Raw genomic sequence first — 26168 nt, forward strand, 5'->3', positions numbered from 1 at the left:
TTTAGATAATATATCGGTTTATATCAATCAATATATTAAACTAAAAATTAATTAAATCTAAATTAATTTAGTTATGTTTAAAAATGTGTGATTTTACAATTATTTAGTTTAATTAATCGTAGTAAAGTTTTTTATATTAAAAACTTTTTAAACATAAAAAAATATAATAACATTGCATTCAAATACAGTATATAATATTTTTTATTAATAAGAAGTACATGTTAAAATTAAATTTAGGTATTATTAATTCATATTCATATATTGATTTAATAGGTATATATTTGTTGTTATACTATAATGTATATATCATATAATTATAAATAAATAATTTAATTTATTTCAAAAATTAATTAAATTGTATAATTACTAAACATAACCTTATGTGCAAAATTAATTATAGTAACTATTTCTAATAAACATGGCTTTTTAAAAAATATTATTTATAATTAAAAAATAGTGTATTTAATATAAATAGTTTAATATTATATTGATTATATAAATATTAAAATAGATTATCAAATAATAATGATTAAATCTAAACTCTGGATACTTGTATTAACATTATTATTAATAATTACAATAAGTAAATTTGTTAAATAATTATTTATTTTAGATTACATATCATTCAATTATTATTTTATTAAATGTTATTTATAATTAATTATAACAACTGTATTATTATTATAATATGGTTGATATCAATTAAATTGCAAATTGCAAGTAATGTTGTATTTGTTTGCATTCATTTATTAATAGGTTTGGCCGACGGTGATGGCGATGGCGAGGAAGGCAACGAATCGACTACCACTGAAGCATCGGAAAAGGTAACAACCGGTGGTAAAGACGGAAGCAAAGCTGGCGGTGACGGCGAAAACGATACGTGCGGTTTGCGTCGGACAGATGTGGACGCAAAGGCACGCAAGAAGTTGGTCGGCGCCAAAGGTATGGGTCGTATTGTCGGCGGTGTTGATGCCGAGCCATTCGAGTTTCCGTGGCAGGTGTCCATTCAGATTTATATACCGAAGAAGAAAAAGATTGAACACTTTTGCGGCGGTGCCGTCATCAGCGACCAGTGGATATTGACGGCCGCTCACTGTCTTGATGTGTACGGTATTTTTGTCATAACCATTGCTAGGCATTGTTTTAACTATAAATACTCATTTTTAAAAAAAAATTAATAATTAATATTATCCACAATATTCAAGTCTAAAAGGAAAAGAAAAACATTTGATCATAAAAATGGGATCAAATATAATGAAAGATCCGAATACACCCAACTATTCGGTCCAGAAGTTTACTCTTCACGAAGAATGGAATCGCAAAACACAGGCCAACGATATTGCAGTGATTAGAGTCAATGAAAAGATAACATTCAAGACTAATGACAACCATCAGTATGAGGTAAACAGTGTTTGTATGCCAGAGAAAGAGTTTGAGGCCAACGGTACGGCCACACTGTCCGGTTTTGGTCAGACCGGTGCCACTGCATCGCAGTCGGACAACCTTCAAAAGCTGGACGTTCCCATCTATAATCACAAAAAGTGTGCCCGCAATTACAAGAAATATGTGGAGATTAATGAGAAAAAACTGTGTGCCGGAGGAAAGGGAGGTCAGGACTCGTGTATGGTATGTCATTGTTTTGCAAATATGTGATTAAACTATTTAGTTTTTTACAACCAATTTATAAAATTGTTTGACAATATAATTAATTACAAAAGATATAGTTTTGATGATAATTTTTTTTTTTTGTATAAAAGGGTGACTCTGGAGGACCATTAGTTCAATTAAATCCTAATGAAAACCGCATCCAAATTATTGGTGTTGTATCTTTTGGCTACCCGTGCGCTGTGAAAGATATGCCCGGCGTTTACACCAAAGTTTCTCATTATATCGATTGGATTATAGAGAAAACTAAAGAGCATACAGTATAATGAAAAATGGTTGTCACACTTGTAATGACTTTCAATTATAATTATGTGAATTAATAAAAACTTTTGCTAATAAATCACTAATTTTACATCATTTTGTATTTTTTTTATTGCAACACTAATCTGCCAATTATTAAAATTTATTATAATTCAATTATAATACAATATTTCAAACAAACATTTGCCACATATTAATAATTGGTTTGTTAATTTCAAAATGAATTGCCATATAAATAAAAAAAAATAACAACAAATACATAAAATTTGTTAGAAAAATGGTAAGTATTGAATATGTTTATATATTAAAACACTTATACTATATTTATTAATAATTTAATGTATTTATTATTTACATTTCAAAGTTATTCTAAAGGTATTAATTAGTATTTTTATACTAAAAATTGTAAAACTAATAGTAAAACTAAATAATACAAACAACAAAAATAATAGTAAAACTTTGAATTTTATTTTGAAACAATTGAAATTGTATTAAGAGACAGAGATAAAAAAAATAACAGAAAAAATAATAAATTTTAATTACAATACTAATTAATTTGTATAATTTGATGACATATTCTAACTATACATTACAGTAAATTTATATTATTGAATGCCTTTTTATTAGAAAACATTTTTAATGAAATTATTAGTATTATTATGATATTATGTTTATATTAGTCATCGGATATCAATTTGTTTACTCTTTGATTTATATCATAAGTGGTATCAAATGGTCTGATGGAGTCTTCATTGTCTTCACACTTCGATTCGTTTTGTTGTTTCATTTGTTTTGTCTTTATTACTGTCTTATCCTTGTTGTCGGATTCCGATTGATTGACACTTTGATCGTTCACTTCTATCTTCTGTGGCTTTTGTTTCGGTGGTTTGACTTTGGCTTTAATCTTTGGCATCATTTTAGTCTTAGCCTTCTTTTTCTTGTCACCATCTTTTACGGGCACATCAGATGCCGACTCATCTGTTTCATCCATAACCTGTTGAACTACTGTTTTCTTCTGTGACTTTTTATTATAGCCTTTGTCTTTCTTCGGCGATTTTTTGACGACATTTTTAATGTCCGCCACTTTTTTCTTATCTGTCTTTTCCTTCTCTTTTTGATCTGTCTTTTCCTTCTCTTTTTGATCTGTCTTTTCCTTCTCTTTTTGATCTGTCTTTTCCTTCTCATTTTGATTTGTCTTTTTCATGTCTTGTTTGTCATCCTTATTGATCACTTGGTTAACAATTGGTATTTGTTGGCTCTTCTGTTTTAGTTCATTGACTTCTTGTTGTGTTTGTTTACCTCTATTTTTTTGAATGTATTTTTCGACTTTAGTTCTGTAAGAGCTATAGTAATGTTTGCCACCCGTCGTCGGCTTATCGGTCGTATGCTCTACCGGTGCAGTCATTGGCTTATTTTGCATTGTCATTGTTTTTTGTGACTTTTTTTGCGTTTGTGACTGCTTTTTGCATCGACAGCACAGATAAATGGCTAGACCTATGAATATGAGTGTCAATAGCACAACAATAGCACCCATTACGTAGACAATTATCTGAGTGGTATAGGTATCTGTTCCTACTGTTTCGTCAGTGATAACGGGCGCCGATGTACTCAATTCAATCATAACTGTCCACAACATTATAAAAATCATTTTAACTGATGTCAACATTTGTTAGATACGTTATCTTTAAATATCAAATTAAACGGTAATAAAAGTCAACAAATAATTAATCAATTATTGATTTATTGAAAATTAATTCAAATCTTTAGTTTGTATTTACTAATCACGCGAATCTATATTAAGTAATTGTTAGATTATTTAGACTAAATTAGAGAAAAATCAGGTTTTTTTATAACTCTGTATTGAAAATTTCAATTTGAAATCAATGAGAATTAAAGCTAACAATTGAGTTGTAATGCGTTTAATGCATGAAATAAAAAAACTGTCACTGAATTGAAAATTTGAATTCAAATTCATTGAATTGGAAACAGAATTCTTTACAAACCGTTTGAATAATAAAATTAGTTCTTCTGTTTCGCAAAAAAAAATCTTCTGTCTTTGTCTCACATTTTTTGACCACTTATTTGCCGATTATTGTCACTTAAATTATCAGAATTTTATTGTTAATCTATAACTTCTGTAGTGTTTTTGTAATTTTTCAGTTTTTACATAATTCTGTTAATTTGTTGAGTGATTTGATTGCTGACCTCAACAACTGTCGATCGATTGATCAGTTATGAGCCGTTTTTTGTCTGCACTGGTCATCCATTTCAGGTCTGTTTCTGTTATTTTAAGTTATGAGTAAATGATGTGATCACTGATTACACTAAAGCGAGATCTCTTGTTTTGTTGTTGTTGTCCTATCAAATGATTGTTTGAATGTTTCTTTCTTTGTGGACACCATCGATATAGACAACCATTAGTGGTGGCCATACCACTTGTAGGCGCCGCCCATTGGTGTCAGCACCAGAAACGCTGCGCCTATTTGGCTGACGATAAAACAATACAACAAGTCTGTGAGAGAGCGCTGAAATCGGTGGTCTCTGTTCGGGTTTATGTCGAGAAAACTGGTAGACCGGACATTAGTCGCATATATTCAACCAGTTCTGGAGTCGTCTTAGATGGTAAAAGAGTGTTAACCACTTGTCGAGCTGTCGGTAACTCAGATTCCGTTGAAGTGGGAGTTGGAGATCCACTTAATCAGCGCATAGTTTCTTACAAATGCAAAGTTGACTACAGAGACGAAAAGAGAGATTTGGCAATTTTACAACCACTACATAGAGATGCAAAGGTAGAACCAATAGAAATGGGTGGCAAAGACTATGACTTTAAAGCTTCCGATAAAGTGGTGGTCGCCGGTCACGCCTGGGATTACACGACCGTCAACGCTGGTATCATAAGTTGGCCGAATCGTACTGGCGAAGATATCACCAAAATTGGCAAAAAGTATCCGCTAATCGCCGATAAAACCCAATACATACAACACACGGCTGCATTTGCCATCGATGACATCGGCGGACCGCTCATTCATGTGGACAAAAGAAAAATGATTGGACTCTACTTCTATCAGCAGCTCATCGACAGTATTAACACATACTTTGCTATTCCCGTTAAGGAGATTGACCGTACGTTTATAATTAAACAAATAGAGAGAGAGAGAGAGAGAGAAAATGTGATTTAAAAGTTATTAAATGTTTTATTTGACTATTCATTTGTTTTGATTGGTTTGTGTCACAGAATTCTTAACTGAAGCGAAAGGTTACTTAAGTACAGACACAGGAGTGCCTGTACGAGAAAAAGAGCAAAAGAGTGGCGACGCTAAAAGTAAAGCTATGGAACCCAAGGCACCGAAGATACCCAAAGAACCCAAGAAACCCGAGGAACCTATGGAACCGCCAATTGTGTTACCTAAGCCGGGCACACCAGGTTGGAAGCCTAAAGGAATTCCCAAAGATCCGGATGTACCAGGATGGCAGGAAGCAAAGAAAAGGAAGCCTAGACCTCCATCCAAAAAACCTGAAACTAAACCACAAAAACCTCAGCGCTGGGCTGATCCACCACGTGATCCAAAAAAAGAATTTCCACCAAAACCAAGACCACCACCACCGAAGCGGACGCCATCACATAAACCGCGACCAACAAGTGATGTGCAATTGACGCCAGAAAACAACAACATTGAGAAACAGTCACTACCAACTGACACAGGCATCAATGAAACTCCCGAAACCTGGCCACCGATGCCGCCTATCTCTCAACAACCACAACCCGAACCCTTTTTATCTGATTTTTAGGCAAAATCCGAAATATTTTTACCGATTCTTTTCTCTATTTTATTATTTATTTGTTTTTAATTAACTTTTAATTATTTATAATTTTATTTTATTTTGTTTTCAATTTAATAGCAATTATTTAGCTATTTATTAATTTCTAAATTTTTATCAATTATTTTTTCTTTACGATAAATGTATTTATTATTATTTTGTGTATTTATGTATTTATATATTTTTATAACAATTCAAAGAGATGATATTTATTTTAACTATTTGTACAATTAAAATGTTTTCCCACTATTTATTTGATAAAATTAAATGTATTTTTATTTGATATTTTATTTTTAAATTATTTATAAATGTTGTTTAAGCCAACCCTTTCACCTCTCATTTCAATCTATTGAATACAATAAATTGATGCTCAATCCCAGTGATCATTGAATTTAATTACAAATTGTAATAAATGAAAAAATATTTATTTAGATAACTATTTATTTTAAATAAAAAATATAATTCATAGAAACTAAACAAAAAATAAAACAAAAAATTTCTAATCAATCTTCATCTTCGGCTTCAACAAGAAATTCTGTTCCCTTTGAAAATACTGGCAAATGTTCGTTGATTTTGGTTAATCTTTGCTTAGGTAAGGGCTGTTGTTGTTGTTGGTGTTGTTGTGGTGCTGTTGAAGAGTCAGATAAATGTGAATTATTTTCAGCAACAGTTCCCTCATTTCCATAACCAGGTGATTCAGTCTGTCGTCTAATAGTACTGGGTCTCTGTATATTGATTTTAGGAATTGTTAGTTTGGGTATCGACACCTGTCTCAAATAACCCATTTTTAACACATAATACAGAAGTGCGGCTACCAGTGCAATGACCACAATAGTACTTATTATACTCATGAATATACTTAATGTTGAACTTGATTTAGTTGCCAATGGTTTGGGTAATTCTTGTGGATCTAATACAAATACATCAAATTATCAATTAATCTAATGTGTGTTTGTGTGTGTGTGTGTCTGTGTGTGTGTGTGTGTGTTTATATTTCAGCATAAGTTTATCAGAGTAGACCTACCTAAACAATAGGGTTCGGTTCCACTCCATTGTCCACTAGAAGTACAAATTCTCAACTGAGAACCGACCAATAATTTCTTAGAGGTCGCAATACACGAATGATTGATAAGACTGTCGATAATGGCCACAAGTTTTTGGTCCTTTTGGACTACATTATCCCAACGGGTTTGCATGTATAGGAAGTTAGGTTTAGATGGTTTATCCATTGGACATAATTCCACTTTTTCGCAACTGGGAAAGTCATCTGACCAACGTCCATTTCTACCGCATGTTACTTTTGTAGGTCCAACCAATTTGTAACCTAATAAAAAAAAGCCATACTATTACTGTTATTATCACTCAATTAGTAATTTTGATTATCTAAACCTGCATCGCAAGTATAGATCCAATCCTTGCCGTTTGGTTGGACAGTACTGTGCAACGGAACGTCTGGTGTTCCGCAATCGTCTTTGGACACCATTACGGCCAACGAACACAACGATATGTTTGTGGTCTTATAGTTTGTATCAAACTTTTTTGGATCAATAAATAGATCTACTTTTCGGGCGGTTTTCTTGGACCGATACTTTGGCTCTTTCATATCGCACGTAAAGAAAAAGAATGTACCGATCTTGGAATGGGTGTAATCCCAGACCGATGTCAGCACACAATCAGTCCGCTCGACCGATGCCGTCACCGGACTTTTAGCCAATATTTTCGGGTCACTAATCTTGCGTTTGGCACCAAAAAAGCCGCCCGGATGCAACATCACTACAAAATAGGTGATAAAAGTCGTCTCGTTTAACCGCAAACTCCACCGATGCTTACTGTCCACCGTAAAGGTAGCGCACTCTCCCTTATCCGGGTCTCGCCTTTTAAATTAATATAATTTACAGTAATTAAAAAATATATGTAATTTTTCTAATATTTTAACTTTTTATTAAACAGCATACCTATAGGCAAAATGTTCATCCCATGCTGATGTCGAGTTAGTAGACATCACCAGATGCTGGTTAGTCCACTGTCCTTTATTGTCCAGATCGTACACATAGATGACATCAAGTTTAACTTTGTTTCCCCAATTGACAGCTTATACAGTATATGATTGTAAATAAAAACAAATAATAAAAATAATAATCATATAATAGTATAAAAATTTATATTTACCGCATTTGCCTACATTTCCAATCCATTTACCATTAATACAGGTTCTCTGATCTACATCACCTGACACCCAACGATAGGCTGACTCACACTGATAGGTTAGGACAGTGCCATTATCATACCATCGACGTAAGTCTGCCTGTCCACCAAACATCCTATACCGCTTTGCAGTCGTAGGCTTTGCAAACAATGGCATCGCCGGAATACCACAGGCCAGGGCTGTCTGGTTAGCTATTTTTGTCAAATTGGCAAACCTATAGACAAATAAATAACAAAAACAATATCAAGAATTTTTAGATTTTTTTCAGTATAAAAACAGACATTTCAATAGTTGTCATGTGTTTATAATTTTGATCACTTTGTTTAATATCATTAAAATGATCGGAATTGAGTTCACTGTCGTGGATACAAACGGGACTAACACCTGACCAGTTGCCATTGATGCCACACAACCGAACCGAGTCGCCAATCATAATTGAATGATTGCCATTGTCGCCAACGCATTGATAGTAGATAACACTGCCGGCCAATGCGCTAACGTTCCCGTCGTATGAGTACAGGTGCTCGGTTTTAATGCCTACACTCAGTGCACCGTTCATATCGGGCGGATACGGACACATAGCTTTCGGTTTGCACACTGGAAACGGGTCCAACCAGTTGTTGTTGAGACCGCACCGGACATCATCAGAACCTTCTAACTGGAATCCTTCATCGCATTGGTATTTATAATAGGAGTTTCCCGAGTATTTATTGCCACTTTTGATAAACTCCATTGTCGAGTACATAACAATGTCGGCCGAACCGCACCGATGGAATGGCATGAATGAGTTGGTGTACAATCGTATTTCGCAGATACTTATGTCGTTCACATCGAACTGAATATCAATAACTTGTGTCTTATCCCGTTCCCAGGCCTCCCAGTTAGAGTCACCGTCAAACTCCATGAGACAGTTCAGAGCCAAACGTTTGGTTGCATCGGTTGTATCAACAACACTGGCCACACATTCGCGCAGTTCGTTAACCTAATTAAAAATGAGATACTTAAGAGAAAATAGCCAAATGAATGAGACACTCAGGAGGAACACCTACTCTGGCATATTTGATAATTTTTGAAGCGTCCAAATTGTCGAACCGATTGCCAGTGTCTTTTATAACCACTTCAATATAGCTTATATGGCGTTTCTCTTTTGCTAAATGAAGTTTCCATGAGTGTGGCCGAGACATTGTTGTCGACCGCAAACATTTATCACGTTTGTAGTCGACATAGTAGGCAGCTACCGGGTCTCGATTTACCCAACCGTCCTCATATTTCAATGAATGATTGTTTTTATCGGCCAAATTGATGGCACTTATAATACCAAAGTTTAGCTCCTCGACTACGTTAGATATAGTAGGTTTGAAAACAAAACAAACAAAAGAGATTTAATTTTTAAGAAAAATGTCAAATATTTAATTATAATATTTACCACATTTAGGTATGGATCCAACCCAACGGCTATTTAAACATTGTCTGCTGAAATTACCCACCATTTTTAGATATTCCAATTGGCACTGGTATGTAACTGTCTCGCTTTCATAATAAACATGCCGTACTCTATCTATTTGAGCTATTAGTTAAACCAAAATTTATTAGTTTCAATATTATAGTGTTTTAGTTATTGAAAAATTTAATAGTTGCTAAATAATTTATATTAAAATTTAAATGGTCAATAATTGCATACCATTATAAGGAATGGCAGGCAAACCACAATCACAAATTGTTTGCTTAAATAAATATATCAATTTCAAGACAAAAATTATACAAATTTTATAACTTTTTATAAAAATCATTATTTAATTTAGAAATACAGTAATATTTTCTAATAATAATAATACTGTATATTATTTTATTTAATAATTTTGTTTGAAGTTTTTTGTAATAGAACTCTATATACTAATAACTTTATAATAAATTTTTTGATGTCTGATATACAGTATATTGTATTATATATATATACTGATATATTTGCAATAATAGTTAATTGCAACTATCATTTTAGCTTTACGGTATTTTTAAAAAAAAATTTATAACATTAAAATAATCAATGTGAATAAACATTGAAATATATATTTTTAATAATGTGTTTTTTTACAAATTTTAAATTACAAATAATGACATCAATATTTTCAGTGTCATTGATCAACTGTTACACTTTATACAGGTATCAAATACAATTAAATATTTATTTATTAAAATATTAAAATAAGGTTTACACAAAAATGTAAAAGTATCATTTATATTTATTTTATTCATGATTTAAAAATAACATGTCTTAATAAAAATTATTTGCTAATATTAATTTTGCTTATATTTTAATTAACAACTTTAAGAAAAAAAATAAATTTCAGTATTATAGATTATATATTATAGATTAGTTATTTATTTTAAAATGTATAATGAAAGTTAAATTATTTAAAATATTTATTCAGAGGAATATAACTAAACTTATACAGTATTTAAAATTAATACTAAAGTAAATATCTATATTTAATGTATAGTTTCTAACATATAATTAATATCTTTTTATCCTTTAAAATATATAAAAATACTTAACTAATAGAATTTTAACAAAAAATATAAAAATATACAGTTATTAATAAACTAAAAATCATTGTAAAAGTATTACTACATTATAGCTAATTTTGCATAAAATAGTTATTTTAAAAAATTATTAGATACTAAACAATTTTTTTTGTTATTATAATTTTGAGACCAATAGGAAAGTTTAATTACCGTCGGCGGCGTCCATAACCACCGCTTTCGGTAATAATACGCCATCGTTTATTTTTTGTGAAATTTGGTTTAGTTTTGTATGGTTTTTCAGTTGTAGACGACAGCAACTCCGGTACTTTAGGATAATCATCTTCTGTGAACTTAGATTGTGGTGGAAGAGTAGATGAAGGTGGGGGTGGGGGTAATGGTTGTGGTGGTGATTGAGGAGGAGGAGTCTCGTGTTCCTCTTTGTAATAATATTTATTAGGCTTAGGAGTTGTTGTGGTGGTAGTGGTGGTTGTTGTTGTCGTCGTTGCCTTTTTATGTTTTTTCTTGAGTTTAGGTTTGGGAGTTGTTGTTGTTGTTGTTGTTGTTGTAGTAGAAGTTGTTGTCTTTTTCTCTTTATCTTTCTCTAGATTTTCGTGTCCTTCTTCGTCTTCTATATCTTCTGTCTCTTCTATTTCTTTACCATCTAATAAAATGATAATAAAAAAAATAACAATAATTATGATATAAACTATTATGAAATAAATTTTAAAACCATTCATGGATTTAACATTATCGACAAGTGTAACACATATTAAATATAATAAAAATAGTTTTGTAATTGTTGTCAATCTTCTCATTGTATTATAAAATCATATTTATAGTACAAAACATAAATTTATTCTTAAATTTGCTAATATTTTCTGACTATTAAATCACAAACCAATTGTTGCTTTTATAACACAACTGTTAAATTTAAACACAAATCAATATTTTTGTATCTTATTTATAAGAAAATATTTTGTTTCTTAATTTCTCGTGTAATAAACAAATAAAATATAAAATTATCACCGGATTAAACACTATACATAGTTTTTCATTGTACTTAACCTTATTAACAAATAAAAAAAATTGTTAATAATTTTTTAAAATAAATTAATATATTTATTACAATAATTTTAAACACTGCTAAATTATATAAAATTAAGAAATAATAATTAAATGCTACAATAAATTAGAAACAAAATAAAAATTATAAACTTAATAAAACTATTTTTAAAATATCACATTTAATATGCAAATTGAGTTCAAGTTTATTATACTGTATATTTATACTGTTTATGTATTTATGATTATATATTATCATATCTTTAATTATATAATATAAATATATTTAGGATATACAGTAAATAATAATAACAATAACATTGTTATAAATTATAGTCTTTATTTTGAGAAAAAACTAATAAAAAAAGTCAATTTTTAATCTCAATGTATAATGAATGTCAAAATTATTTTCAATTAGTTATGTTATGAATTTACAATACCACTAATTTATAGTTTTAGAAAAAAATAGTTAAAAGTATTATTGCTAAAGTATTTATAATAATCGTTGTATTGTTTAAATGATAATTGCTATAATTATAATAGAAAAATTGCTTTAATAATAACATAATAGTATTTCCTGTCAACACAAAAATAAATGATAAAATCAATGAATTAATATATTTATAATTGAAACAATCAAGTCTTAATATAATTAAGTGTCAATTAAAAATATTATTTAAAAAAAAAACTAATCTTACTCTTATAAAAATATTATTTAAATAAAAAATTGTTTTTATTGATTAATTTATTCTGTAATTTGAATTAATCTTAATTAATAAATTAATGTTAACTATTTTAGTTTACTACAAGTTATAACTAATTATAACTTTGTTATAATTAGTTATTAAAAATATTTATTAGTGTTGTTTAAAACAGAAAAACTGTATATTATATTATAAAACGGTATAATATTATATTAAAACAATCTGATTAGTCATCATATCATATCTATCTACACAAATGTATATTAATGGTTATATATTTTTATAAAAAAATATCAATGATATTAATCCAATATATTTTCCCATTATTTTTAAAAATTTTAATTATACTGTAATCCATAATATTAGAAATGTAGATTTAATGTTGTAATGAACAAAAATTATAAATAATTAAAAATAAATTATTGATTATTGAAAGCGCGTGAGAGAAGAACACGTATTTTTCAAGTATTCTATAGTTATTTTGAATTTGAATTCAATAATAAATTAATTATTTAATTCAAACAATTGTTCCTAAATATCTATTGACTAAAAGTTACAGTATTTATAGAGTTTTTACAATAAGGATTACAATTAAGGTATTGATTTACTTAGTGGTTAATTTGTGATCTCATTTAATGTTTTTATAAGATTTAGATTATATTATTAGATTAGGATATAATCAGTTCTCTCAAAGAGATATTAGTTATCAGTTTTCTTTGTCCTCATATAAACGGCTACTAATGTTGTCGACAATCTCTAAACGTTTGACTTCATTGGCAGTGTTTGCTGTCATCATTTCAATTGCTTTAGTCGACGGACAGTCTAATTGGGAAGAGTCGCAAAAGACAGTGAAAGAGATGTGCAAAGAACTGAAGACTAATCATAGGATTGTCGAAGCATTTAATTTTAATAACGATCTGTTTCTGATAACTGAAGACAAACAGTCGAGAAGTAAGGATCCATTTGGCTCACGAAAGCGTTACTATTGTCTGCGTGTTTTTGATACATCAGACATCGTTGATGGCATCAGTCAATCGGCTATCTTTTCTCAGGCCATAGACATGACCCGCCACTGGTCTAACGATTTACGAGGCAATTGGCTCTTCTATTTGAAAAACTTCTTTTTTATCAATAAAAGAGAAGACTTCACAAATGCTCAGAACACACAACTGCTTGGTGTCTATCAATATCTCATTGGATTTAACAAAACAATGGTAAACTCATTCTTAAGACTAAAACAATAAGTGAAAACCATTTGGGCAAACATTTGTTGAATTTTTAGTTTTTAAAAAAAAAACAGATAAACAAAAATAAATTTAATTACTGATATCTTTAGATGGACTCCATCGAAATGTTTGATGCCTACCGGTTCCCGGTTGGAGAAAATAAAAGGCTAAATATTTTCGACATAAAAGATCCCATTAGAATCAATACAAATATATACAAATATATACCGAAAGAGGATGAATTCAATTTGATGTCATTGGCGGTAAAGTTACCTCAAGAGGATATCAGTAACCGAATTCATTCAATATTAACTTTACCGTCGATTGGAAAAGCGACCACTGATTACGGACGATATTTTGTCTACTATTTGGGTAAGTCATGGATAAAACAAAAACGTTTTATTAACTTTAATAATCACTTACACTCCTCTTATTAACTCTTAATTGAAATAATAATAATAATAATTTCAGAGAAACCCCGAAAATCATTGGTAGAAGAACAGGGAAAATGGGAATTTAAAAGACATGTTTTTGAACCATCACTTGTAAACTATGGCGAATACAATGAACTGAACTGGGCCTACATCGGGGACAACGATACCGAAAAGTGTGTCACACAAAACATTGTCAACGCAGCGGCACTCGTGACCACTAGTACCTCTTCATCAGGTGGTAAACATGATTTCACTATTATTGAGTTCATTGACAACGAATACAAAATCAAAACCGGTTGGCAATCAGCTACAAGTGTATCCAATAACTTGACTGAAGTCGCAAACGGATCCATTTTGGATCTGTTCAATTGTACAAAACCCAAACCATTGGTCACTACAACAATAGCAACGACCATTGCTGGAGACACTGCAAGTTCTGGTGCAGAGGCTTCTACTACTACAACTAAAAAACCAACTAAACTGCCAGCATCAACAGTCAGTGTGATTACAGAGGCTGAGCCAACAGGATCTGAACCACCAGAACCTGAAGAACCGCAACCAACAGAACCCGAGCCAACTAACATTCCAATGCCTGACGAACCCAAAGATCCCGAAGAAAAGGCATCTCTATTATGGTTATGGATATTATTGATATTAGTAATAGTCATAATCATAGCATTTGGTGTCTTCTATTTATTATATATCTTTGTCGGACCATTCAATACATTTGTCCGAAGATATATCATTTCACGCGATAGGCCTCCCTCTGGACGACCCACTAAACTCACTCAAAACACACCTAAACTTATTGAACTAAAACAGATCAACAGTTAATCCGATCAACACATCTCTTGTTGTAATACTTAATGAAATATTTCTAATGTATTTTTTTCATCCAAATATTTATTCATTAATTTATTTCATTTAACTATTTATTTTATAAATTGTTTGGAATTATTTATATTATCTAAATTTTTTTGCTCTCATTATTACTATTATTAGTTATAAACTATTTGTTGAATGCAATACCGATAACTCTACTACTATTACATTTAAAAACAATTATTAAATGCTAAAACTATTTATTTTATTTAAACAATTTTTTCTGTATTTTTTTTGTTGAAACTTAATTTATGAGTATTATATTAAAAAACAACTTTGAAAATAAATATTGACTTTATAGTACAAATATATAAATAGTTTGGTTTTATTTTTTATTTATAAATTTAGGATAATGTAATTCACACTTATTATATTAGAAACTTTGTTATTGTTAATACAGTATTTTTCGTAATAGTAGAAATAAATCATTTATTAAATTTTTATCAGATTTTTATTATTATTATTATTATAAGTAATAAAAAAAATCAAAATTACAAATATTAATTAGTTATAACAAATAAGTTATATTAAATACAGGTATTAGATTGCATTGAAATTTCCTGTATCAATCATAATTTATAACATTTGAAAAATATTTTTAATATTGATTTCAACAGTACTATAATATTGGTATTTATAAAAAATATATATAAAGTTTATATAACACTAATTGTATTAAAATGCTTGTATTTATTTGCCTACAAAATGCACTATTTATTATACAGTACTATAACTCCACCCATTTTACACACAAAATATATTCCCGTAATATAAATACTAAAAAATATTAAATTATTAAAAATAATAATAAATATTAAATAAAATAATAATAACTAAAAATATTAATATATTGGTTCTTGTAGCGTTTACCGGTCCTGGGAATCCCGTATAGAAATGGTAGCCCAGACGTCCCTGAGTACCCCCATAGCACTTTCATACCTGTCCGACCTCCGCAATTTGAGATATTCGACTTTAAAGTCGATTTTTTAATGGACGTTATTTATGTATATGAGACATTATTTCAATGTACTTTTTAATGCTACTAATATATCTGAAAACAAAATTTCAATAATACTTTTAGTATTCGAGATATTTGACTTTAAATCGAGTAAAAATTATTTGCAGTATAAACCAGTTGAGAATGATAGAAAGCATTTCCATACGTACTTTTTTAGGAGTTCGTGATAAAAGTATTATTTGTTGATAGTACTATAAAATACTATCATGATTTAACAAACTTATCATTCAAGTCTAGCATTGCCAAAAATATTATAAAATTGTATATTAATTTTACACACAATTAACAATAATAAATTTATACATTTAATAAAATAAATAATATACAGTAAAAATAATAATTAAATGCAATATACAAAAAAATCGACTATAGTCGAATATCTCGAATACTATATAACTTATAGAAATGTTGATTTTATTATGATAGTTATTATTAAAAAATACATTGAAATCATATATCATATGTATAAATAACGTAATTTAAAAATTTCGACTTTCGATTTAGTCGAATATCTCGAATACTAGAAATCGTATTGAAATTTTGTTTTCAGATATATTAGTAGCATTAAAAAGTACATTGAAATAATGTCTCATATACATAAATAACGTCCATTAAAAAATCGACTTTAAAGTCGAATATCTCAAATTGCGGAGGTCGGACAGGTATGAAAGTGCTATGGGGGTACTCAGGGACGTCTGGGCTACCATTTCTATACGGGATTCCCAGGACCGGTAAACGCTACAAGAACCAATATATTAATATTTTTAGTTATTATTATTTTATTTAATATTTATTATTATTTTTAATAATTTAATATTTTTTAGTATTTATATTACGGGAATATATTTTGTGTGTAAAATGGGTGGAGTTATAGTACTGTATAATAAATAGTGCATTTTGTAGCAAATAAAGAGAGAGATTAGTGTAACACAATGTGAGTAACTATAAAATTGATATTTTCATGTTTTGTGAGAGAGAGAGAGTACTTAAATAAACAATTTGTTTTAAAAGAGACATCACATTAACACTAAACAAATACACATTGTATGACATACTTTATGGACAGTTGTGTTTGACATAATTTATATAGAGAGAGATTCAAGAGAGAGAGAGAGAGAGAGAGAGAGAGAGAGAGAGAGAGAGAGAGAGAGAGAGAGAGAGAGAGAGAGAGAGAGAGAGAGAGATTGAGAGAGAGAGAGGCGTTTCCCAGTAATTATCACTACAATTATTGATTCATTCATTCATAGAGTAATATACAGTACTATACAGTGTATACACTACTACTACAGTACAGTACATACAGTACTATAGACTCAGTGAAGCACTCAATAATAGACTACAACAACAAAAATAATATCAAATAAAAAATCATTGAATTATTGATTGATTGGCCACTGATATGATCGGCCAGTTTCGGGGCCTAAAAATAAGAAAGACATTATTTTAGGGACACGTGTTGTGGCCACCGCTGCACGTGTCTGGTCTGTTGTTGTTTGCAGTCCATTGTCGGCGCTCTTACGCCACACGACATAATCGCCGACAATGATCGGCGGTCTATTCATTTACAATCATAAGGGAGAAGTCCTCATATCCCGTGTCTATCGGGACGACATTGGGTTTGTACCACCACTTGATTGCTATCTAATAAACTGATAGCTCTTACTGATGATATCTTGTCTTTTGAATAATAGACGCAATGCAGTGGACGCGTTTCGGGTGAATGTAATTCACGCCCGCCAACAGGTTCGGTCGCCGGTGACCAATATGGCCCGAACGTCATTCTTTCATATCAAACGCGGCAACATCTGGTTGGCCGCTGTGACCAAACAGAATGTCAACGCATCGATGGTCTTCGAGTTCTTGTTGAAGATGTGCGAAGTCATGCAAAGCTATTTCGGCAAAATTAGCGAAGAAAACGTTAAGAATAACTTTGTACTGATCTATGAACTGTTGGATGAGATTCTCGACTTCGGTTATCCACAGAACACTGACACCGGTATACTGAAGACGTTTATTACACAACAGGGCATCAAATCGGCCACAAAAGAGGAACAATCGCAAATCACATCACAGGTATGTCTATTATTATTGATGTTATCAGTAATAGGTCTCAAAAGCAGCCAATTTGATATCTATCATGTCTTTGATTAGGTTACCGGACAGATTGGTTGGCGACGAGAGGGCATTAAATATCGACGCAATGAACTCTTTCTCGATGTCTTGGAGTACGTGAATCTCTTGATGTCACCGCAAGGTTTGTATATTTGCTTTACATATCTAATAACCCAACAATTAAAGACATGATTTGCTTTTCAATTACACATTATCTAAACTGTTGTATAATGTGATTGCAAATTGTGTCAAAAATCAATTATAGCCAATCAAACTCTTGTTATTAGTTTTTTGTTTATATAATTAATAACAACAAGTATTTGCTGACAGATGTATTTACCAATAAATCTATTGTATTTTTTAGGTCAAGTGTTGTCCGCTCATGTGGCCGGCAAAGTGGTGATGAAGTCGTATTTGTCGGGAATGCCTGAATGCAAGTTTGGTATCAACGATAAGATTACAATGGAGTCAAAGGGCAAACAAACGCAATCAGCAGCACTGGATGATCCGACTCGGCCCACGACGACTACCACTAGCAAGTCGTCCATTGCCATTGATGACTGTCAGTTTCACCAGTGTGTCAAACTGTCAAAGTTTGAGTCGGAACACGCCATTAGCTTTATACCACCGGATGGCGAGTACGAACTGATGCGCTATCGGATTACTAAAGACATCTCATTCCCGTTCCGAATCATACCGTTGGTTCGTGAGGTCGGCCGAACCAAAATGGAAGTCAAAGTGGTGTTGAAATCTAACTTTAAGCCGTCGCTTATTGGGCAGAAAATTGAGGTGAAGATACCGACACCATTGAACACTAGTGGGTGTCAATTGATTTGTATGAAAGGAAAAGCAAAATACAAGGCCAGTGAGAACGCCATTGTCTGGAAGTAAGTTCTTAAGATAATTGTTTTGTTGTTTCAGTAATTCTAATCGCAATTAATTATCTATTTTTTAGAATAAAACGTATGGCAGGTATGAAGGAGACTCAACTGAGTGCTGAAATAGAACTTTTGTTGACCGACACTAAGAAAAAGTGGAACCGACCACCTATTTCGATGAACTTTGAGGTGCCGTTTGCACCTTCCGGTCTAAAGGTTCGCTACTTGAAGGTGTTTGAACCGAAACTCAATTATAACGATCACGACGTTATTAAATGGGTTCGTTATATTGGTCGAAGCGGTCTCTATGAGACTCGTTGCTAATCAGGACTACGGAGAAGGAAATCCATGAGTGAGTGAGTGGTTATGCTTGAAATCTTTAGTGAAATAAAAACACGTCTTCACTACTATTTATCTTTAAAACTTAAACAAATGGTTATCCTATCTGTCTCTCTATAACACTGTTATTGAATTTACTTTATTATTTTTATTATTAAATTAATGTGAGATCATTCCACAGTTAATTAATTAATTAAATCCTAAAGTTTACTATTAATTTTATAAATTAAATATATAGTTTTTAATTGAATAAATTAATGTCTAAATGAATTATTAAATTTTAAAAAAATGTTATTTTTTGATGTTTTTTGATCACTGTTTTTTTCTATGAGTTGTAATTTCTCATATTGTTTAACAAATTTATTTATTTAAGTAATGTTAATTTTTTTCAAAATAATTCAAATGTCTTCAAAATGTTTACAAAATTTCAATTGGTAAATACTGTATCTATTAATAATTATGATTGATAAGTTAATATAGCAAAATAATAAAGCATAAGTTAATTAAAATTATTTACCGCAAACATTATTGAATTTATTAAATTAACAAATTGTTTTAAAAACAAGTTTTATTTTATTATACAATAATTGATAGAATAGTTGATTAATTTTATAGATTAATTACAATTTATATTTAGTTTATTTGCTTAAAAGTTATAATAATCTTGATATTAGACCATTTGATATAATCGCACCAAAATTCATGCAACTCTTTGACCGCTAACATCAATGATATCGATGGCATCACCAGATTGGCACCCAATTCCCATCCATTATATTTTGCATCATATATTGCACTGTAAGCCATGGGTAGTCCCTTCTTAATAATAGTGTTCATATCAGCATAAATACCGATTGCCGGCACCAATAGATTCATGAGTATCCACCAAATGATTGCCAATAGACTCCAAATGTCTAATTGCCATAACATACTGTAATCGATGTCTATTTGTTGTAATTTAATACTGGCATATAATTGAGCCGATTTGTTGCGGACAAATTCGGCAAAACATTTTCGGTGCACAAAATGCGTGTTTAGACGACAATTACAGTGGTGTATAGCGTCGTCCGATATCCACGTTCTCAGTATAGCTTGTTTACACAGACAACAACACTGTGTCATTGTGTCGGTGTTGACCATCAACTACTAGTTATACTTAATGTGTTCATGGAATTTGCAATTTATAATAAAAAAATAACTATAAAAAATAAAAATTTAAAAATATAACAATCAATTTTTTTTTAAAAAGTGAGTCTTTAAAACAGCAGCGATGCTATTAATTTCAATTATCTGGTCAACAATACGTTGGATTTAAAAGTCACCATGGTCAATGTTGTAGATAATTTCAAACTGAATAAGATTGTAATTTGACATATTTTTAATTAATTGCATGATTGGGCAGATAATTGCAGTCGACTATCATTTTTTACAATTTTTTAAAAGTCGTCAATGACTCTGAATTTTATTCAAATGATATTTGAAGCCAACAATTGACTTGTAATGTGTTTAAAATATGGAAAAAACTGTCACTGAATTCACATTGAATTGAAAACAGGATTCTAGTTTAGGTTGGGGTGGGTGTAGAGGGTTAGTAATTGGTGTGTTTGTGTGTGAAGGAAAGGGAAGGGATATTGTGAGGTTAGTTAATAGTTTTATATAAAACTATTTAAACTGTTATTTTAACTCCAGTTTCTATCAGATTAATAACAGATATAATAATTACTGTACTTTTATAATAATAAGAAATTCAAATAACAACTAATTGATGAAATGATATATTAATTATTTGTTAATTGATTTTTTTAACAAATAATTTATTTGTCAAAAACTTTATTGACTTTACACTTACTGTTGTTGTTGTTGGTCTTGAACTGGTTGTTGCAATTGTTGTAGTAATTGGTTAACAATTTGATTCAATTGAGGAAATCTCAATAATAGTAGTTCTCTTCTGTTTCCCAATTGGTTGTAATTGTCAATCAAAACTTCGACTTCATGTCTTTGTATTTCTGTGAGTCCATTGAGTATTTGTTGGTTGACGTGTTGGTAGTTAATGCCATACTGGTTGGCCAATTGGTTCCTAATAATCTGTTGTTGAGCAATCAGATCGCTGAGTTCGGTTCTGGCCTGACCTACTTGATTGCGTAATTCAATAACTCTATCGAATCGGTAGGAAAATCCCGGCTCTCGTTGTCGTGTTTGGGGATTGTATCCTTGAATGTCAATGAAGGGTCTGGTGGGTGTATTTCTAATGGTATTCAATAGGTCACCACTGAGTATGACTGTCAGCAGAGTAATGATAATTCGTTGATAACTTGGAACTGTTGTTATGTATGCTGACGTTTCTTCGTCTAAGAAACAGCTGATAAACAGAAGGAGACCAATCATAAGACAAAAGACATTCCAACCAATGTATGCATAGCGAGCGTTCACATGTCTGGCTCTTCGTATAAATTCACTGAAATGACTGGTTTGGGTATAATTGACATTTGGGTGACGAAACACTTGTCTACAAACACTGCATCTGTTGGTTGTATTACTTAAATGTGTCAATTGTTGGCAAAGACATTCAAAATGATAGCCATCCTTACAGTTGCAAACCCTCTCTAATGGCATATCATGTTCGCTATGCTCTAAACAGAAGGGACAGATGGCTTCCGGATCATTGATAATATTTTGTTGTTGTTGTTGCTCTTCTTCTTCTTCTACTTCTTCGTCTACTTCTTGATAGTTGAGAAATCTTTCGATTTCATTCATAATTAAGTCATAGTTTCTCATAAGTAAACCCCAAAAGTTTTCTTCTTCTTGAACGTGAGATTCGACCACTTCTTCTTCATTTTCTCCTCCTTTTACTACTTCATCAGCATTTTTACCCCAAAAAGCATTCCTCAAAATACCTCTATCTATTCCACTGCGACCTCTGATATTTGGTCCCCTTTTCTTCTTTTTGTGTGTTTGTCTTTTTCTTGCCATTGATTTTTTCTACTAAATATTTTTTGAAATATTTTTAAAAATACTGACAATAATATGTTTAAATAATTTTTTTTTTTAAAATAAGTCTAAAAATTCTAGATACAATAATTAAAATTATATTTATATTACATTCAAAGCAATGTTATTTCAATGGGAAATTTTTTAATCATTATTGAGCACCTGTAGGTTTTAGGAACAGGTAGGCTGGTGGCTAAATTTTGGTTATCAGTCTTTCAGTAAGTTTGACGTGCGTTTAAAACATTGGTTACATGTATTAAAAATGCACGAGACATACAATATTTATTATTAAAACCAATTATAAACTTTTTAATTTCAATTTTAAACGTTTCAATTCTATATAAAAGTCAACTATAATTTCATTATAAAGTTTTTGATATTATTTTCAATTAGATTTGATGTCTATAAAAGATTCGGTTTCCACATAAAAATTCAGATATTATGACTAAAATATAATTCAAATAATAATATAGTTATTAATGTGATTACAGTATATGTAAAATAAATATTTATATTAGTATTTTTGACACAAATATTTTATTTGTTTAATTCAGTCGACAATGACTTTACCACTCAAACTCTTTGAGGTATTGATCGTCTTGTTCTTCTTGATCTTCTTGTTGTTGTTCTTCTTGCTGTTGTTGTTGTTGTTGTTCCACTTGTTGTTGTATTTGATTAACAATTTCTTGCAATTCTGGATAACTTGTTAACAGATTTCCTCTTGAGACTGAAATATCTGCCAATTCTTGCAAATGAACTTCTATTTCATGTCTATCTGTTTCTGAGAGTCCATCGAGTAGTTGTTGATTGACATCCTCGTGATTATGGACACCAAACTCGTTGGCCAACTGGTTCACAACAAATTGGTGTCGACTGTCCAAATCGTTGAGCTCTTTTCTGGCCCGATCTAATTTCTTGCGCAGTTCAGCCACTCTATCGAATATGTAGACAAATCCCGGTTCCCTTAATTCTGTTTCGGGATTGTAATCACGAATCTCAATGATCTGATTGGTTGCTGTGGTTCTGATTATGTTTAGAACAACTAAAGTAACGATAGAAGTCATGGCATTAGTGATATGGCGTTCAGTCGGACTCTTCCTATTTAACCAATTGTCTGATTCCGGATCAATGACATATACACTCAATGATAACCACATAGCAATTAGTTGACAAACGAGAATAACGACTGAAAAACAAGCCATTAAAGCGGGTCTACCGGTTGCTCTAATAAACTGGACAAACCTATTGCTTTGGATATATGTGATATTCGGGTGACGAAACACTTGTCTACAGCCGCCGCACACGTTGTTTTGGTTGCGTACAAATGTCAACTGTTTGCACATACATTCAAAGTGATGTCCATCTGTACAGTTGCACACGTGCTCTAATGGCATGTCTTCGTAGTTGTAGTCATAACAGAACATACAACGGGGTGTGGAGTCGCCAACATTTACCTGTTGTTGTTGGTCTTGTTGTTGTTGTTCTCCATCAACAGGTTGTGGTGGTAATGGTATCAGTTGGTCATCAGCTGCTTCTTGATTACCATTAATCCCGAAGTTTGTCAAAATCTCGTACATCTGACTCATAATAATATTCCAAATGTTTAACTCTTCATTCGATAATTCGATGTCTTCTTCATTTTCTCCTCCATCTTCTTGTTCATCAATTTCATCGACATTTTTACCCCAAAAAGCATTCCTCAAAATACCTCTATCTTTACCACTACGACCTCTGATATTTGGTCCCCTTTTCTTTTTGTTGTGTGTCTCCCTTTTTCTTGTCATTGATTTTTTTCTAATTTATATTTTTAAAAATACTGACAACAATATTTGGATATATTTTTTTTATTCTGTCTCTAAAAACATTTATAATTTTGTTTATATTGCAATCAAAGAAATGTTATTTCTATCGGAAATTTTAAATCATTATTGAGCACCGGTAGGTTTTAGGAACAGGTAGTCTGGTGCTGTGGAAATGCATTTTTCTATATAATGTAAAATAAGTATTTTATTTGTTTAATTCAGTTGACAATGACTTTACCACTCAAACTCTTTGAGGTATTGATCGTCTTGTTCTTCTTGATCTTCTTGTTGTTGTTCTTCTTGCTGTTGTTGTTGTTGTTGTTCTATTTGTTGTTCCATTTGTTGTTGTATTTGATTAATAATTTCTTGTAATTCTGGATATTTTGTTAATAGATTTTCTCTTGAGACTGAAATATCTGCCAATTCTTGCAAATGAACTTCAACTTCATGTCTATCTGTTTCTGAGAGTCCATCGAGTAGTTGTTGATTGACATCCTCGTGATTATGGATACCAAACTCGTTGGCCAACTGGTTCACAACAAATTGGTGTCGACTGTCCAAATCGTTCAACTCTTTTCTGGCCCGATCTAATTTCTTGCGCAGTTCAGCCACTCTATCGAATATGTAGACAAATCCCGGTTCCCTTTCTTCTGTTTCGGGATTGTAATCACGAATCTCAATAATCTGATTGGTTTCTGTATTTCTGATTATGTTTAGAATACATAAAGTAATTATAGAAACCCCGGCATTAGTGATATGGCGTTGAGTCGGACTGTTCCTATTGAACCAACTGTCGGATTCTGGATCAACGATATATACACTCAATGATAACCACATAGTAAATAGTTGGCAAAACATAATAGCGACTGAAAGAAAAACCATAAAAGTGGGCTCCTCTGTTGCTCTAATAAACTGGACAAACCTATTGGTTTGGATATATGTGATATTCGGGTGACGAAACATTTGTCTACAGCCGCCGCATACGTTGTTTTGGTTGCGTACAAATGTCAACTGTTTGCACATACATTCAAAGTGATGTCCATCTGTACAGTTGCACACGTGCTCTAATGGCATGTCTTCGTAGTCGTAGTCATAACAGAACATACAACGGGGTGTTGAGTCGCCAACATTTACCTGTTGTTGTTGATCTTGTTGTTGCTGCTGTTGCTGTTGTTGTTCTCCATCAACAGGTTGTGGTGGTAATGGTATCAATTGGTCATCATTTGCTTCTTGATTACCATTAATCCCGATGTTTGTCAAAATCTCGTACATTTGATTCATAATAATATTCCAAATGTTTAACTCTTCATTCGATAATTCGATGTCTTCTTCATTTTCTCCTCCATCTTCTTGTTCATCAATTTCATCGACATTTTTACACCAAAAAGCATTCCTCAAAATACCTCTATCTTTACCACTACGACCCCTGATATTTGGTCCCCTTTTCTTTTTGCTGTGTGTTTGCCTTTTTCTTGCCATTGATTTTATCAAAAAAGATTTTTTTTCGAAAATTTTTTGAAAATACTAACAATAAATTGTAAAAAATTAAAATAACAATGATTTTTGTTATTGTTAAATATTTATAGTTAAATCTTTTAAATAGACTTAAACTTGTGGTAAAATCATATTAATACTACATTTTTCATGATTTTTGTTGTTGTATATATTTATTGAAATAATTGAAAATAATTGAAATAATTAGCAACAACAGCATTTGTAATTCACCTAAAATTTTTAGTAGACATACTAATCATAAATTGTAATCATATAATAATTAAATCATATAAAATCATAGGCATAACTGTATATTTAATTTTTTTAATGTTAAAAACTAATGATAATAATAATCATTCGTTTGTTTTATAAAATGAAATGATTTTAATTATTTAAAAATGTATTTCAATTAACTCAAGTTAGTTATCATCAAAAGTAATTAAAAATAATGTAATAAAATGTTACTAAAATTTCTTATTAGTATAAATAGTATACTTCTATTCTATTATAAATAGATATATTGTATTCAGATATTCTAAACATTTGTTATAAATGTTTAGATTAAAACAATTTTTTGCTAATTCCTTGGTTTGTATATAATTTGGAAATCATTTTTTCTAAAATCTAAAATAGATATTTTAAAAATCAATGGGTAAAACCCGGGTAAGGCCTGTATTTTCAATAACATTCAATAATTAAGTATAAATTTTACTGACAATATATTGTTTTTAATGACATTATAGACAATGTAATGG

At 30.9% G+C, this 26168-nt stretch overlaps 7 protein-coding genes across 8 annotated transcripts; 4 read left to right on the top strand and 3 right to left on the bottom strand.

The window, feature by feature from the left end:
* Positions 1-492: 492 nt before the first annotated feature.
* Positions 493-2009, top strand: LOC128958623 (venom peptide isomerase heavy chain-like). The gene is made up of 4 exons (XM_054304514.1): positions 493-583; positions 757-1105; positions 1206-1626; positions 1758-2009. The coding sequence occupies exons 1-4, from the start codon at positions 526-528 to the stop codon at positions 1929-1931; spliced, it is 1002 nt and encodes a 333-aa protein (XP_054160489.1). The 5' UTR covers positions 493-525; the 3' UTR covers positions 1932-2009.
* A 919-nt stretch (positions 2010-2928) lies between these two features.
* LOC128958224 (DDT domain-containing protein DDB_G0282237-like) lies at positions 2929-3547 on the bottom strand. The gene is made up of 2 exons (XM_054304040.1): positions 3011-3547; positions 2929-2967 (listed from the first exon to the last, which is right to left on the bottom strand). The coding sequence occupies exons 1-2, from the start codon at positions 3545-3547 to the stop codon at positions 2929-2931; spliced, it is 576 nt and encodes a 191-aa protein (XP_054160015.1).
* A 265-nt stretch (positions 3548-3812) lies between these two features.
* Positions 3813-5919, top strand: LOC128957603 (uncharacterized). The gene is made up of 3 exons (XM_054303399.1): positions 3813-4198; positions 4337-5049; positions 5162-5919. Exons 1-3 carry the CDS (start codon positions 4161-4163, stop codon positions 5713-5715), a joined length of 1305 nt encoding a protein of 434 aa, XP_054159374.1. The 5' UTR covers positions 3813-4160; the 3' UTR covers positions 5716-5919.
* Positions 5920-6248: 329 nt separating this feature from the next.
* Positions 6249-6974, bottom strand: LOC128958226 (CUB and sushi domain-containing protein 3-like). Its single transcript, XM_054304041.1, has 2 exons — positions 6770-6974; positions 6249-6655 (listed from the first exon to the last, which is right to left on the bottom strand). Exons 1-2 carry the CDS (start codon positions 6972-6974, stop codon positions 6249-6251), a joined length of 612 nt encoding a protein of 203 aa, XP_054160016.1.
* A 253-nt stretch (positions 6975-7227) lies between these two features.
* On the bottom strand, positions 7228-9441 carry LOC128958227 (uncharacterized). Its single transcript, XM_054304042.1, has 7 exons — positions 9378-9441; positions 9001-9287; positions 8233-8933; positions 7915-8165; positions 7701-7836; positions 7335-7619; positions 7228-7261 (listed from the first exon to the last, which is right to left on the bottom strand). The coding sequence occupies exons 1-7, from the start codon at positions 9439-9441 to the stop codon at positions 7228-7230; spliced, it is 1758 nt and encodes a 585-aa protein (XP_054160017.1).
* A 3329-nt stretch (positions 9442-12770) lies between these two features.
* On the top strand, positions 12771-14832 carry LOC128957680 (uncharacterized). Of its 2 annotated transcripts, none has more exons than XM_054303483.1 (4): positions 12771-12836; positions 12889-13454; positions 13577-13838; positions 13938-14832. In XM_054303483.1, the coding sequence occupies exons 2-4, from the start codon at positions 12981-12983 to the stop codon at positions 14732-14734; spliced, it is 1533 nt and encodes a 510-aa protein (XP_054159458.1). In that variant the 5' UTR covers positions 12771-12836; positions 12889-12980; the 3' UTR covers positions 14735-14832. The 2 variants fall into 2 exon arrangements, with proteins under 2 accessions (XP_054159458.1, XP_054159459.1); XM_054303484.1 differs by having other exon boundaries at positions 12895-13454.
* Positions 14833-17020: 2188 nt separating this feature from the next.
* On the top strand, positions 17021-19323 carry LOC128958838 (AP-2 complex subunit mu). The gene is made up of 5 exons (XM_054304781.1): positions 17021-17416; positions 17492-17873; positions 17952-18054; positions 18277-18799; positions 18868-19323. Exons 1-5 carry the CDS (start codon positions 17343-17345, stop codon positions 19112-19114), a joined length of 1329 nt encoding a protein of 442 aa, XP_054160756.1. The 5' UTR covers positions 17021-17342; the 3' UTR covers positions 19115-19323.
* The last annotated feature ends 6845 nt before the right edge of the window (positions 19324-26168 follow it).

Source organism: Oppia nitens, unplaced genomic scaffold, assembly GCF_028296485.1.
Source record: "Oppia nitens isolate AA-2021 unplaced genomic scaffold, nextdenovo-longstitch-racon4-pilon3 scaffold3_pilon_pilon_pilon, whole genome shotgun sequence".
Lineage (NCBI taxonomy): Eukaryota > Metazoa > Arthropoda > Arachnida > Sarcoptiformes > Oppiidae > Oppia > Oppia nitens.